Here is a 17,212-nt window from a genome sequence, read left to right on the forward strand (position 1 = left end):
CATACCCTCTGTGTATTTAGGTCAGATCAGTGGTGTAATAGAACTGATAGGTTACTATCACTGTTGCTAACGCTGTGTGAGTCCACTTGCAGAGTCACTTGCAGCCTTGAGTCAATGAGCCGCAATGCAATCGCTATATCTATTTATGTTATTCTCCACATCACAAGTGCGAACCCTCGTAAATCCACTTCTTGACAATAACGAGTCGTTTCCTTTGTGGGTGAGGCGTTACTTCAGCATAGGCTGCGTACTCGTAAGGTAAGCACCGTGACGAGGGGGGATCGACGGGGATATGTAACGGATATGTTCTTTACACATCATTCAGAACCACACAAAGGATGATATTGTCAGCTGTGGTATATTTACCATTTAGACAGAGAGGATATGTTATATGCACAACTTTAAACGAGACAGAGAGCAAGATGTGTACTGGATATGTTATATATATCATATGTCGTTGAATAAATTATATCCTAAAACTCTACCAAATAGAATGAATGAATGAATGTAATGTTTTTCCTCTGTTACGTGTCGATTCCTAAATTGAAACAATATGTTAATCCAGAAATCTACACGCAAAAGAACTGTGTGAAACCAACAAACAACCAACAAGTGGTATAAAAATCAACAAATGTATTACAAAATTATGACAAAAAATTTTTACAAATCAGCACACATTACTGATCAGCAATTATAATGGCAGTAAACAATAGAGTGGTGGTTTAATATTCAATGGCAATTAATAATATGATGGCAGTGGTCAGTATCAAATACAAAAATACAGTGGTGACAGCAAAAGTCAGTGATTATAATATATATATTCACCAAGCGGCGACAGTCATCAAGCTTCCGAGATTGGCTAGGCAAGGAATCGGGAATGATGAGCGATCCTCACACGAAAGCGTGATGAAAATCGCGATCGTGTGTGTCCCGCAAACACGCCACGGCCCACAACCTACCCAGCCACTGGAAGGTTCCAAACATAGAACATTACAAACATTTCCATATGTTTCAATAACATTTTCTCACAGTCCGCGGTACACGGACCGGAACTTTACACACCACACTAGCATCTAAAAACTCAGCATACATTCATTGTCAAGTTGAGTACATGTAGAGTTTGACGCTGTTTCGAGACACAGATTGTGACACAACGATCATTTGACGGAAAGTGGATGAAGCGGTCGTTAAATATTGCCCTGAGCTTAGAAACAGGCCAACAATTAATTTCTTTCCTCCTTTCCAATCTGGCAAGCGCCCTTGTGGGGATTCCGCGGCATCGAAGGACACTATAATCTCAATCTGGTCATAAGAGTGAGCGATTGTGGGTTTAAGCTGAGTATAGCACTATTCCAGAAATATCTCATCGTGGAACACCAGAAATGGATATTGTATGTTTGTGGGGAATCGAACCAAAAGGATAAGCACACGCTGTAATCGCTAGGCTACCCCAACGCCACTGTCATAATAGTTAACTAATGTCAGCTTGTTGTTAGGAGGGAACTAGATGACTTTGTGTCTTAACTACACAAAATAATTAGCCATATGTAAAACAATATTCACTCACGAACTCATGCGATTTGAGTTACGTTATGATGATCATGATCACACCATTTAGATTTAACAAAAGCGTCTTAGCGATGACATAAAATCCTCAATATCCTCAATAATCAAATCAAACACGCCACAACCAACAAGAAATCTGTTTCAGCTGATAATTGGTTATTCTCTGGCGATGACATCTAATATTATTTTCACATATCATGATCAAATAGAGACAAAATTAATATCTTCCCGATAATGTTTGAAAACAAATAAGTATCTAGTCATTGGTCAGATTGGCCAAGCTTCATCATGAATAGTATCTGGTGACTTGCCATCGTAGACATTCATTAGTTACAGTTCAAATTATGTTTTACTATAGTTTGGGTTGTGAAAGAATATGTATAACCGTGATTATTTTAATGTGAATAAAAGATATATTTACTTCAGCAAAATCGAACCCAAAGGATAAGCAAACGCTGTAATCGCTAGGCTACCCCAACGCCACTGTCATAATAGTTAACTAATGTCAGCTTGTTTTCAGGAGTGAACTAGATGACTTTGTGTCTTAATTACACAAAGTAATTAGCCATATGTAAAACAATATTCATTCACAAACTCATGTTGTCATTTCAACGAAAACATAGTAAATCTTGAAGCGCTGACTGAAAATATATTCATATCAATCAACCGAGTCTGACCACCTAATCCATTCAATCGCCTCGTTCTCCATACATAGTTTTCTGGGGACTTACAATTGTAGACATGCATTGGTTACAGTTCAAATCATATGATATAAATATGTTTTACTATAGTTTGGGTTGTGAAGGAATATGTGAAACCGTGATTAATTTAATGTGAATAAAACACATGTTTACTTCAGCAAAACACAACATATTCACTTACAAAACACTGCACTGATTCTTTGTACAACATGCACGTAATATATATCCACTTCAGAATTAATCCCTTGCAGTGGTTCATAAAAAGCTTCCTAAACATCTGGAGACGAATACAATAGACGGTTCTGGGATGTGACATACAGAATTTTCATACAGAAAATACCTGTATATAATGTACATCCACTCCAAGATGAATCCCCGGAAGTGGTTCACAACAGGCATCCTGGACGTAAGGTACTATAGAAAATACCTTCAGAGATCATGATCAGTATATGGTAACACGAATGAAAAAAGTCATTGCATCACTTTTAACCAGCCTAGTTACCGATTATCATACCACTTATTAAGCCATTATTGTTTCAAATTTGCAATCTCTCTCAGATGTTTCCACAACGCTGTCTGATCTTCAGGGTACTCGTCCACGTGTATTATAAATTCCTCCTCAACCATGTTCAACAGACACTGGGGAAGGTCCCCTGCTTCAATGTCACCCACCAGTAAGATCAATATCCGGTTAGGAATGAGGGCATTCATGGAGTATATTGCTGCATTGATGGTGAAATGTGACCAGGCAGAGGGGTCTTCAAGGAAATCATGTGATACAACAAGAACAGTCTTCCAACTTTTGTTAATACCTTCTATAATTCCGTCAGCAATGTCATGACCCGGAAGTACTTCACGATCTTTTAAGAAGAGACGCACAGGGTGATTACAAAGCTCTAATGCAGGCCGAATTTTCCGATAAACAAAAGGAATATCAGCTTCACAATATCCAATGTAGAGTGTGAAAGAAAAGTCTTTTCGAGTAAGATACTTGACCCCAAACCCAAGTATTCCCATGAGAATGTTTTTGAATCTTGTTGGGTTCTTGGAGATAAGGTATATAGTTACAATAGACGTCAGGAAGACAGTCAAACATGGGACTGTGAGAGTGAACATCCATATACCAGTACAGTGACGATAGATGCTCATGTAATTCCTGACAACCTCAACAGTTCTTGTTATTTGTCCATTGTCCTGAATACAAGGGAAATTCCTGTCAGACTCATAGATTACTGGTGAGTCCATCAACCACAGGATAAAGTCCAGATTTTCACAGCCACAAGAAAAAGTGTTGCCCTTAACTATGACTTTCAGACGGTTTCTTTCAGCCGAAGAATCCAAGTCAGATTGTGTATACTTATCCAAATGTCCTATCATATTATATGACATGTTCAGAAGCGTGAGACGTGGAAAAGTAGTTGTCACAATGGGAATAGTATCAAATTTGTTTTGCGAAAGATTAAGATGAATGATTCTATTTTGATTTAGGATGAATGGGAATAATTGTAGGCCATTCAACGAAAGATCCAAATATTCCACTAATTTAAGAGCACCAAATATATTCCGAGCTCTTAGCACATCGTTGGCAAATTGTAAGTTGCAATGTTTCAAAGATAACGTTTTGACGTTTGAAAATGACTTAAAAAATTCTTCAGTAACATTGCCAAGTTTGTTTCCAGATAGGTCAACATGACTTACATTTTCCAACCCCTTTACACGAGCACGATCATGTTGTTGGTTGTATCCAAAAAGCAATGTGTCAAGATGTTCGGTGTTTGTAAATGTGATTTCATCATATGTTACTGACAACATAAATGTATTTGTTGCATCGTAATATTGAAGTTTTGGGGGAAGCATCAGTGTGAGGTTACCCTTTTTTCTCCCTTCTGCTTCTTCCCATATGCTCTCAACTCTATCATATGTATGATGTTGATGACTTAAGTCAAGGTGTCTCAGTCTTGAGAACGCTGCAAAAAATAACACAAACAATGCATCTCCAATCAGGCGGTTTGTTGAAAAATCGACCACTTCCAAACATTCACGAATGGGGGATTTGTATAAAGAACCTGTTTCAATTAAACATATCCGGTTACCTTTCAAGGACAACTCCGAAACACATATCTGAGTCAAAAAGCGTGTGCTGTATTCTGTAAGGATACGATCATCCACATCTTCCTTGAAGTGAGCTCGGGTTATATATGTGTTGTTCAACCATATTCTTGTCATGTTCCTTCCAACGAGAGGATAAAGAAGATGTAAAACATTTTGGATGCCAATTTCATTGTTGGTTAGTTCCAGATGTTTTAGGAAGGACAAAGGCTCAAGAACACCAGTCTCACAAAATGTTAAATGATGACAGTGATTAAGAAGTAGTATCTCAAGTTTTGTTTCATTTAAACTTTGAAACGTTTCATTTGTTATTTTTTCTAAAGAACAATGACCACCATCCATCTTGAGAACTTTGAGATTTGTCAGTTTGGAGAATCCAGACCCAAAGACAGCATCTGGAACGGGGTCAATGTACAGGCTGTGGAGCTTGGTGAGGGGAGCTAACACCAAATCTGGATATGCTTTCATCTTGTTCTTCTCAAGATTGATTGTATGCAAATTTCCAAGGTCACGGAAAAGTCCTTCGGGTAAGGAGTTGTTGTTGTGCGACAGTTTGTTGCTTGCAAGAAGCAGAGTGGTCAGACTGAATACCCCTACCAAGGCATCAGGCTCCATAGTGACAAGTGAGTTATTGTTCAGGTTTATGTACTTAAGACAGCCACAGTTTTGAAATGTCAAATTTCTCACAACTGTAATCTGATTGTCACTGAGGTCAAGAGAGGTAATATTCCGTGGAAGGTCGTCAGGAACATGCAGGAGTTGTCTTCCTCTACAGTCAACAAACAGTTTGCCATATTGGTCATGGAAAGTACAGACGTGAGTGTTGACCTTTGAGATCCTTACTGCAACCATTATGAGAATTCCGATGACCGTTGCCATAATGACTGGAAAAGAAGAAAAGAAGATTCAATGACATATTATCAACGGTTATAATGAAAGCATCTAAGACTTCCATCCTTTGATAGTTATACAGGGATTGATGCACTCTGCTTTTTAGAAAATATATTTTTTTATAATTTGAAAAATAATAACATAAAATCCAAATCCTAAAAGTCAAACTTGAAAACATCAGAAATTTGTCTGAAAATTATAATTTGCAGACAAATATACAGTGTATCTACTCCAATTATTGACATTGTCCCTTAGCAAACATGTTTGTCGCTTTCATCCGTTTTATATTGGCAATATCATATCCTTGGGTGCTCGCATGTGCACGGTTAAGCCAGACTGTTGCTCTCTTATCTGGGTACATTCATAGTAATTATACGTTTTGATGTGAGAGGTCATATGATATCAGTGAAATTATCTTTAAACAATGTCATTGTAACAAACATTCCTGTTCTGGAAAAGGGATGTTTTGTTTTAGCAACATCGTCAACAAAAGCTGAGGTTGAAGTGCAGCAGATGCCAAAAAGAAACACAGCGAATTACTTGAATATTCATACCCAAAAGTGTTAAAAGATGGTAATCGTTGTCACACACACACACACACACACACACACACACACACACACACACACACACACACACACACACACACACACACACACACACACACACACACACACACACACACACACACACACACACACACACACGTGCATGCACACACGTCGCTCTATAAGTGCAATACTTTTGGACGCGACTTATAACCACATTTCAACTCACCTTAACTTTATTTAAAATACTAGTTAGCGCTCCAAGTCTATAAGGCAAGAGCCGTATTGTAACAGTTCTGTTAATAATTTATTAATATTTATTCTACTACGACATTGAAGTGTGCTTGATACTGACAGGCTAAATATTAAAACTTTTCAACCAAAAACATATCGATCCATAAGAGATGGCTGTATTCGGTATTACCGCATTAATTATGTGAGGTACCGGCGTGCCGAATAGAGGAAGTACGTACGTTTCATATCGGATGTTTTTGGTGACAATTTTGACGTACGTAAATCTGACGGGTTCGATGATGAGATGTGAAGAGATGAAATGCTGGAGTTCCTCTTCGATAACATCTATGTAAAAGTTTGGGGTAAGGCATTCAGGCAAGAGGTGAGGTGAAATGGGGTTTAACGTCGCGTCCAAGATTATTGCACTTATATAGCGACGTGCAAGCACACGGCAGTTAAACAAATCCACAGTGACTGGGATAACTGTGTGTTTGTGAGGCTTGAGTCTGACGTGAAACCTGTCAGTCTGGGTGGACTGTATGTGCTTCCGGAAGGGTCCCTGCTATACCGCAATCTGTCGGGAGACGACGGAATTGATCAATTGGAGACTGTGATAGCTTGTACTAAGTCTTGCATGGCACAGACATTGACATGGTTCTACATGGGTCCTTAACGCACGAACTGCATCCCAGGAGGATTTCATTTTAGAGAATGAAAGTGATGTTGAATTGCTGGATCTAGGAAAGATGTATGAAACAGATATGTTCTGTGAAGGAAGGAAATCACAAGATGAGAAAATAAATAAGTTTGGTTTGTCATTTTTTTAAATATATGTAAACAACGGGGAATTCATATTGTGAATGGAAAGAAACCGGGTGACTTGGAAGGCTGTTTTACGTACATATGTCCATATGGGACTAGTTTTATAGACTATTTTCTTGTATCTAGAAACAATTGTAATGCTATCAAAGATTTATATGTACACAGCAGAACGCAGTCTGACAACGTGCCCGTTTTCTGTCAATTGTTACATTCTATTAGTCAGCCGCCGTCACCGTCTGTCCAGGAAACATTAATTCCAATGAAAGTTCCCAGATATGTGTGGTCCGAGGATGGACAAAAGTTCAATATAGACAATATCTCTTCTCCCCCAGCAAAAGCAATAATTGACAGCTTTCTTGATTTTCTCGTAAATGTAAACGAGGCTGCTGACAAACTGTCTACTATATTTCAGATCATTAGTGCGGACATGGAAAAGACGCCGACTAATTTAAAGGCTGCAAATAAACAACCTGGGTGGTTTGATGAGGAAGGTTCAGTCAAAAAACGAATTAAATATTCATCGATTACATATTCTTCGAAAAAATACGATAAACAAACCTGGAAGTTATTGAGAGGCGAAACGAGATTTTAAAAAGAAATGTGAGGAAAAGGAGACTACTAACAATAAAGAAACGACAGATCGCATTAACTCGGCAGTTGGTGATAGAAATTGTCGGGGTTTTTTCCAAGAGATATTTGTCAATCAGAAATAAAGCATCCTCTAATGCATCATCTAATGCTTTAAAGCATTGTCATTTTTTTTTATTCCATTAATGTAAATTGGTGGGGGTTTTTCTGTTAAAGCGAGAGTGACAATGTGACAATCCACATTCTTTTCAATGTTCTTGACCGTGGAATGGGTTCTTTTGATGTGAGGTTCATATATCCAGAAATATAGGCTTTGCAATAAATTGAGCTAAAGTTACAGGTCTTTCAGTTGAAGAGTGTTAGGCAGGCAGCCTTTATTTCAATACCGGAAGTGGTATAATCCAAACCGTAAGTACAAATATCAAAGTTACAAAGTAAGCCACAGCTGTCATACTTTCTCCTTTGAAGTTCTAATATAGTCAGCATCTGTTTCCTGAAACAACAAAGGGCATAATCCAAACTAGATGTGCCAATAACTAATTTTATAAACTGAGATAGAACCAGGTGGCTACAGATTTAAGGTTTTAAAGCAGTGAAAGAAATTCTTAACCCGGAAGTTAGACAGTTCAAACACTTAAGCTTTGATGCACAACAAGATCCAACATGGGTCATTCAAGTAATAAGAACGTGATTTCTGAAACCACAAGTGACATAATGCAAAAACATGAAGTACTAATACGTTTGTTACAAACCGAACTAGAACTATGGGGCTTTGTGGTTTCCAATTCCAATTAAATGTTCTGTGTCAAACCAGAAGTGATAATTGATTAATTTTCTGGTTCTGAGTGCACTGGTAGAAGGGATCTGTTGACATTCCTTGATAAGACTAGACGTAGTTACTCTTTAAAACTATCTAAGCGAGCTAAAATGATGTGTAGCATGCGAATGGGCACCTATCTCGATGAAGCAGTGAGAATGGATGTCATTGGAGCCCGACATATTTGTTTTCAATTTTATGAATAAAAGCTTCATTCTTTATCTAAATTTTCAACAGAAAACTGCAACAACACATCCTACCAAAATATCAGCTATCTGGATATATCAATTTCTGAGAATTCTAAACAAAAAACTCTCCGCTCCCCATGTCCTAAAGACTGACCGCTGGAACGTTTTCAGTACATTTCTGTCAGATACAGTTATATTGGGAATCAAGTGGTCACCAAGCAGATCATGTACCAAGGTACCCTAATGTCGTTGGTCTCTGCTCATACTTCAATCACTGGTTTGTTTACTTGGTTCGATTATCCTTTTACTGTAAAGCGACGACAAAGAACAGTAACATGGTCTTAGTATTAACACATATTGTATGTAAAATTTAACCTGTGTTGGTTGTGACATCGTTCCCGGGCGGCGTTCAGCAACTAACAAAAGAAAATCTATTCTACCCCGGAATCTTCACGGATCACTAACAAACAGAACTGACTAAACTTTGCTCACTGGACTTCGATAAGGTGTTAATTTGGTGTTGATGCGACACATCAATAAGTCGTTTCAGAATTTTCTGTTTGTTCTTGTTTAACGTCGCAATGAGAAATAGGCCGCATGTAAATAATCGGGTTTGGATGAGACAATCTAGCGATTGAAATATATTAAACTTTTGTGTACAATGTGTTTACTAGTCAGGACTAGCATATACTTTCGTTTCAGGCGAATTTTGACCTTGAGTAGACATTTGCAGCATAACAGTTTCACAAAATCAAAAATGCGGACATGGGCAATAAAAATAAAAGTAAGCGAAAAGTAGGCTTTAGCATATGGTTGCCATGGACACCACACTTGCATTCGAAATGGTCCTACACCATGTGACTAGAAAGTAACGGAACAGGTTCAGGCAGGTCCTGTCCAGACTGTCCACGGACCTCGAGGCAGCGTTTTGGACAATTTGACAAGTACGTCAATTACCCCTTCGCTTGTCAAAGCCAAAACAGACATTGCTTAGGCCATTGAGGCAAGGGCTGGGGATTTACATCCCCCTCAACGCGGGGTCTATGTCTGGGGGAAATAAGGTACGTGACCCTGTGTCCCCCAGAAACCCCAGACTTTGACCTTTGCAGTGGAAAGACAGTTGATCATGCTTCCACATATCTTCTCTGATATTGCTTGACTGAAATGTTACATGCAGATTCCTTCTCATGAAAAACGTTTTTCTGTTAAATATTTTCAAAATATCCAATTTTGCAAAAGAATTTAAGATCTTCTTCTTTAGAACCAAAACAACCGCAGAAGCTGAACTTTGTGATAATGACTACAAGTCGACTAAAGTTTCTTCAAGGCAATAAACACGTATCTCATGCACGGCCATATCAAGACTATAATAGACTGTGGTCACTCATATATATGTATCTTACCCATGACCATATCGAGACTGTAATAAACTGTGGTCACTAATATACACGTATCTTACCCATGAACATATCTAGACTGTAATAAATTGTGGTCACTCATATACATGTATCTCACCCATGAACATATCTAGACTATAATAGACTGTCGTCACTCATATACACGTATTTTACCCATGAACATATCTAGACCATAATAAACTGTGGTTACTCATATACATCTATCTCACCCATGAACATAGCTTGCATGTAATAAACTGTGATAAGTCATGTACATGTATCTCACCGATGAACATATCTAGACTGTATTAAACAATAGTCACTCATATACATGTATCTCACCCATGAACATATCTAGAATGTATTTAACAATAGTCACTCATATACATGTATCTCACCCATGAACATATCTAGACCATAATAAACTGTGGTCACTTATAAACATCTATCTCACCCAAGAACATATCTAGACTGTAATAAACTGTGATCACTTATGTACATGTATCTCACCCATGCACATATCTAGACTGTAATAAATTATACTCTCACATATATATGTATCTCACCCATGAACATATCGAGACTGTAATAATCTGTGGTCACTCATATACATGTATCTCAACCATGAACATATCTAGACTATAATAAACTGTGGTCACAAATATACATGTATCTCACCTATGAACATATCTGGACTGTAACAAACTGTGATCACTCATATACATGTATCGCACCAAAGAACATACCTAGACTGTAATAAACTGGTCACTCATATACATGTATCTCACCAATGAACATATTTAGACTGTTATAAACTGTGATTACTCATATACCTTTTTCTCGCCCATAAACATATCTAGACTGTAATAAACTGTTGTCACTCATATACATGTATCTAACCCATGAACATATCAAGACTGTAATCAACTTCGATCACGCACATACATGCATATCACCCATGAACATATCTAGACTGTAATAATCTGTGGTCACTCATACACATGTATCTCACCCATGAACATATCAATACTGTAATCAACTGTGATCACGCATATACATGCATATCACCCATGAACATATCTAGACTGTAATAAACTGTTGTCACTCACATACATGTATCTAACCCATGAACATATCTAGACTGTAATCAACTTTGATCACGCATATACATGCATATCACCCATGAACATATCTAGACTGTAATAATCTGTGGTCACTCATATACATGTATCTCTCCAATGAACATATCAACACTGTAATCAACTGTGATCACGCATATACATGCATATCACCCATGAACATATATAGACTGTAATAATCTGTGGTCACTCATATACATGTATCGCACCAATGAACATATCTAGACCATAATAAACTGTCATCACTCATATACATATATCGCACCCATTGAAATATCTAGACTGTAATAAAATGTGGCCACTCATTTACATGTATCTCACCTATGAACGTATCTAGACCATAATAAACTGTGGTCACTCATATACATCTATCTCACCCATGAACATAGCTTGCATGTAATAAACTGTGATAAGTCATGAACATGTACCTCACCGATAACCATATATAGACTAAGATAAACTGTGATCACTCATATACATGTATCTCACCCAAAAACATACCTAGACTGTAATAAACTATAGTCACTCATATATATGTATCTCACCCATGACCATATCTAGACCATAATAAACTGTTATAACTCATAAACATGTATCTCACCCATGAACATATCTAGACTGTAATCAACTGTGATCACTCAGATACATGTATCGCACCAAATAACATATCTAGACTATAATAAACTGTGATCACTCATATACATGTATCTCACCCATGAACATAGCTTGCATGTATAAACTGTGATCGTCATATACATGTATCTCACCCATGAACATATCTAGACTGTAATCAACTGTGATCACTAAGATACATGTATCTCACCCAAGAACATACCTAGACTGTAATAAACTGAAGTTACTCATATACATGTCTCTCACCCGTGAACATATCTAGACTGTAACAAACTGTGTCCCTCATATACATGTATCTCACCCATGAACATATCTAGACTGTAATAAACTGTGATCACTCATATACATATATCTCACCAAAGAACATATCTAGACTGTAATAAACTGTGATCACTCATATACATATATCGCACCCATGAAAATATCTAGACTGTAATAAAATGTAGCCACTCATTTACATGTATCTCACCCAAGAACATACCTAGACTGTAATAAACAATAGTCACTCATATACATGTATCTCAGCCATGACCATATCTAGACTGTAATAAACTGTGATCACTCATATACATGTATCTCACCCATGAACATATCTAGACTGTAATAAACTGTGATCACTCATATACATATATCTCACCAAAGAACATATCTAGACTGTAATAAACTGTGGTCACTCATATACATCTATCTCACCCATGAACATAGCTTGCATGTAATAAACTGTGATAAGTCATGAACATGTACCTCACCGATAACCATATATAGACTAAGATAAACTGTGATCACTCATATACATGTATCTCACCCAAAAACATACCTAGACTGTAATAAACTATAGTCACTCATATATATGTATCTCACCCATGACCATATCTAGACCATAATAAACTGTTATAACTCATAAACATGTATCTCACCCATGAACATATCTAGACTGTAATCAACTGTGATCACTCAGATACATGTATCGCACCAAATAACATATCTAGACTATAATAAACTGTGATCACTCATATACATGTATCTCACCCATGAACATAGCTTGCATGTATAAACTGTGATCGTCATATACATGTATCTCACCCATGAACATATCTAGACTGTAATCAACTGTGATCACTAAGATACATGTATCTCACCCAAGAACATATCTAGACTGTAATAAACTGAAGTTACTCATATACATGTCTCTCACCCGTGAACATATCTAGACTGTAACAAACTGTGGTCACTCATATACATGTATCTCACCCATGAACATATCTAGACTGTAATAAACTGTGATCACTCATATACATATATCTCACCAAAGAACATATCTAGACTGTAATAAACTGTGATCACTCATATACATATATCGCACCCATGAAAATATCTAGACTGTAATAAAATGTAGCCACTCATTTACATGTATCTCACCCAAGAACATACCTAGACTGTAATAAACAATAGTCACTCATATACATGTATCTCAGCAATGACCATATCTAGACTGTAATAAACTGTGATCACTCATATACATGTATCTCACCCATGAACATATCTAGACTGTAATAAACTGTGATCACTCATATACATATATCTCACCAAAGAACATATCTAGACTGTAATAAACTGTGATCACTCATATACATATATCGCACTCATGAAAATATCTAGACTGTAATAAAATGTAGCCACTCATTTACATGTATCTCACCCAAGAACATACCTAGACTGTAATAAACAATAGTCACTCATATACATGTATCTCACCCATGACCATATCTTGACTATAATAAACTGTGGTCACTCAGATACATGTATCTCACCCAAGAACATATCTAAACTATAATAAACTGTGGGTACTCATTTACATGTATCTCACCCATGAACATATCTAGACCATAATAAACTGTGATCACTCATATACATCTATCTCACCCATGAACATAGCTTGCATGTAATAAACTGTGAAAAGTCATGAACATGTATCTCACCGATAACCATATATACATGTAGACTAAGATAAACTGTGATCACTCATATACATGTATCTCACCCAAGAACATACCTAGACTGTAATAAACAATAGTCACTCATATTCATGTATCTCACCCATGACCATATCTAGACTGTAATAAACTGTGATAACTCATATACATGTATCTCACCCATGAACATATCTAGAACATAATAAACTGTGGTCACTCATATACATCTATCTCACCCATGAACATAGCCTGCATGTAAAAAACTGTGAAAAGTCATGAACATGTATCTTACCGATAACTATATATAGACTAAGATAAACTGTGATCACTCATATACATGTATCTCACCCATGAACATATCTAGACTGTAATCAACTGTGATCACTCAGATACATGTACCTCACCCAAGAACATGTCTAGACTATAATAAACTGTGGTTACTCATATCCATGTATCTCACCCATGAACATATCTAGGCTGTAATAAACTGTGATCACTCAGATACAAGTATCTCACCCAAGAACATATCTAGACTATAATAAACTGTGATCACTCATATACATGTATCTCACCCATGAACATAGTTTGCATGTATAAACTGTGATAACTCATATACATCTATCTCACCAAAGAACATATCTAGACTGTAATAAACTGTGGTCACACATATACATATATCTCACACAAGAACATATCTATACTGGAATAAACTGTAGTCACTCATGTACATCTATCTCACCCATGAACATAGCTTGCATGTATACACTGTGATAAGCATATACATGTATCTCACCCATGAACATATCTATACTGTAATCAACTGTGATCACTCATATTCATGTATCTCACCCACGGACATATCTAGACTGTAATAAACTGTGGTCACTCATATACATGTATCTCACCCATGAACATATCTAGACTGTAATAAACTGTGATCACTCAGATACATGTATCTCACCAAAGAACATATCTAGACTGTAATAAACTGTAGTCACTCATATACATGTATCTCACCCAAGAACATATCTAGTTTGTGACCGCCTCCGTGGTCTTGTGGTAGAGCGTCTGCCCGGAGAGCGGAAGGTCCAGGGTTCGTCATACAAAATGACGTTAAAAGATTGTACTTGTTGTTACCCTGTCTGGCGCTCGGCATTAAGGGGCTAAAACAAGGACTGGTCGGCTCGGAGTCAGTATACTGTGTCTGAGTGGGGTATTCATGTTAAACTGCGGCATGGTATCTCAGTGAGCTAGCACTATAAATCGGCATCAGTCCGGACTAGTACAAGCAGCCACACACATACACGTACATGCACGTCGCTATATAAGTGCAATAATCTTGGACGCGACGTTAAACCCAATTTCACCTCACCTCACATCTAGTTTGTAATAAACTGTGATCACTTATATACATGTATCTCACCCATGAACATAGCTTGCATGTATAAACTGTGATAAGTCATATACATGTATCTCACCCATGAACATATCTCGACTGCAATAAACTGTGGTCACTCGTATACATGTATCTCACCCAAGAACATATGTAGACTGTAATAGCTGTGGTCACAAATATACATGTGTCTCACCCTTGAATATATCTCGACTATAATAAACTTTGGTCACTCATATACATGTATGTCACCCATGAACATATCTAGACGATAATAAACTGTGGTCACTCATATACATCTACCTCACCCATGAACATAGCTTGCATGTAACAAACTGTGATACGTCATATACATGTATCTCACCCAAGAACATATTTCGACTGTCATAAACTGTGATAGTCATATACATGTATCTCACCAATGAATGATATCTAGACTTTAATTAACTGTGGTCACTCATATACATCTACCTCACCCATAAACATAGCTTGCATGTAACACATTGTGATACGTCATATACATGTATCTCACCCATGAACATATTTCGACTGTCATAAACTGTGATAGTCATATACATGTATCTCACCAATGAATGATATCTAGACTATAATAAACTGTGGTCACTCATATACATCTACCTCACCCATGAACATAGCTTGCATGTAACACATTGTGATACGTCATATACATGTATCTCACCCATGAACATATTTCGACTGTAATTAACTGTAGTCACTCATATACATGTATCTCATCCAAGAGTGAGTGAGTGAGTGAGTGAGTGTGGTTTTCCGCCGCTTTTAGCAATGTTCAAACAATATCACGGCGGGGGACACCAGAAATCGACTTCACACATTGTACCCATGTCGGGATTAGAACCCGGGTCTTCGGCGTGACGAGCGAACGCTTTAAATACTAGGCTACCCGACCGCCCCATCTCACCCAAGAACATATCTGGACTATAATAAACTGTGGTCACAAATATACATGTGTCTCACCCATGAACATATCTAGACTGTAATAAACTGTAATCATTCATATACATGTATCTCACCCAAGAACATATCAAGACTGTAATAAAACTGTGGCCACTTATATATATGTATGTAACCATGAACATATCAAGACTGTAATAAACTGTGGCCACTCATATATATGTATGTAACCATGAACATATCAAGACTGTAATAAACTGTGGCCACTCATATATATGTATGTAACCATGAACCTATCAAGACTATAATCAACTGTCATCATTCATTTTCATGTATCTCACCCAAATACATATCTAGACTACAATGAACTGTACTGATATACATGTATGCAACCGGTGAATATATGTATGGAAAAGACCAATCTGAAGCCAATAAAAGTAATCACATTGTTGAGAGAAAAATCAGATATGGACTCACATTATCCACTTCCGCACTTGCCAAATAGTTTACACCCAAACTGTACCAGTGTGTTCTACATGGCATGAATGCACTGTGTCCTTCAAACTGTGTCGCAGTGTACTCCGAAAACATCACTGAAATCGAAAGCTTCTTCAGTATTAACTTCCGTGATTAGGGTTCAATATCAAAATCTTAAAATGCGTGTTTCACCTTCCCTATTCAAGTAATAAGCCAGCTGTGAGGTGGTGGCCGGTAAATAACCGAGTCGGGGACAATCAAACCAGTTATTGATCTGCGCAACGATCTGTGCCGTCCGGGTGCGACAATACGCAATCAACCAATACGCTGAGTCTGACCACCCGACCCATTCAGTCGCCTCCTACGACCAGCATAGGTTGCCGGGGATCAATTCTAAATCGAACTCACCATGGGTTCCCAAATTATGTCACCTCTTACGACGAGCAATGGGGTGCTGGGGACACATTGTTCCCCGTTTCCCACTTTTATTCGACTAATCCTTATCATCACCTTTACTTGATTGACCAATCCATAATGATGACCATCACTTAATCGCCATCGGTCTGAACTGAACTGAACCTTTATTTACACTCAGACCGCTATCAGCGGCATCAGAGGTACAAAATATTTCAACAGCATAATACATATACATGTAAATATAGAACAGATTTTTTTTTTAAAAACATCTTTGCCGAGTATGCAAGCATATTTAGACAGATTCACTAGGGTAGCACTATATGTGCAATTCAATGACAGGGAGAGTTACTTCAACAATGGGGCGGTCGGGTAGCCTAGTGGTT

At 37.5% G+C, this 17,212-nt stretch overlaps 1 protein-coding gene across 1 annotated transcript; it reads right to left on the reverse strand.

The window, feature by feature from the left end:
• Positions 1 to 2,137: 2,137 nt before the first annotated feature.
• Positions 2,138 to 16,496, reverse strand: LOC124141456 (toll-like receptor 4). The gene is made up of 2 exons (XM_046509481.2): positions 16,413 to 16,496; positions 2,138 to 5,260 (listed from the first exon to the last, which is right to left on the reverse strand). The coding sequence occupies exon 2, from the start codon at positions 5,253 to 5,255 to the stop codon at positions 2,796 to 2,798; it is 2,460 nt and encodes an 819-aa protein (XP_046365437.2). The 5' UTR covers positions 5,256 to 5,260; positions 16,413 to 16,496; the 3' UTR covers positions 2,138 to 2,795.
• Positions 16,497 to 17,212: the final 716 nt, after the last annotated feature.

This window comes from Haliotis rufescens, unplaced genomic scaffold, assembly GCF_023055435.1.
Source record: "Haliotis rufescens isolate VD_foot unplaced genomic scaffold, xgHalRufe1.0.p SCAF_26, whole genome shotgun sequence".
Lineage (NCBI taxonomy): Eukaryota > Metazoa > Mollusca > Gastropoda > Lepetellida > Haliotidae > Haliotis > Haliotis rufescens.

Bases quoted from the DNA above. Each gene is read 5' to 3' on its own strand.
- LOC124141456 (XM_046509481.2), bottom strand. From the start codon at position 5,255: ATGGCAACGGTCATCGGAATTCTCATAATGGTTGCAGTAAGGATCTCA.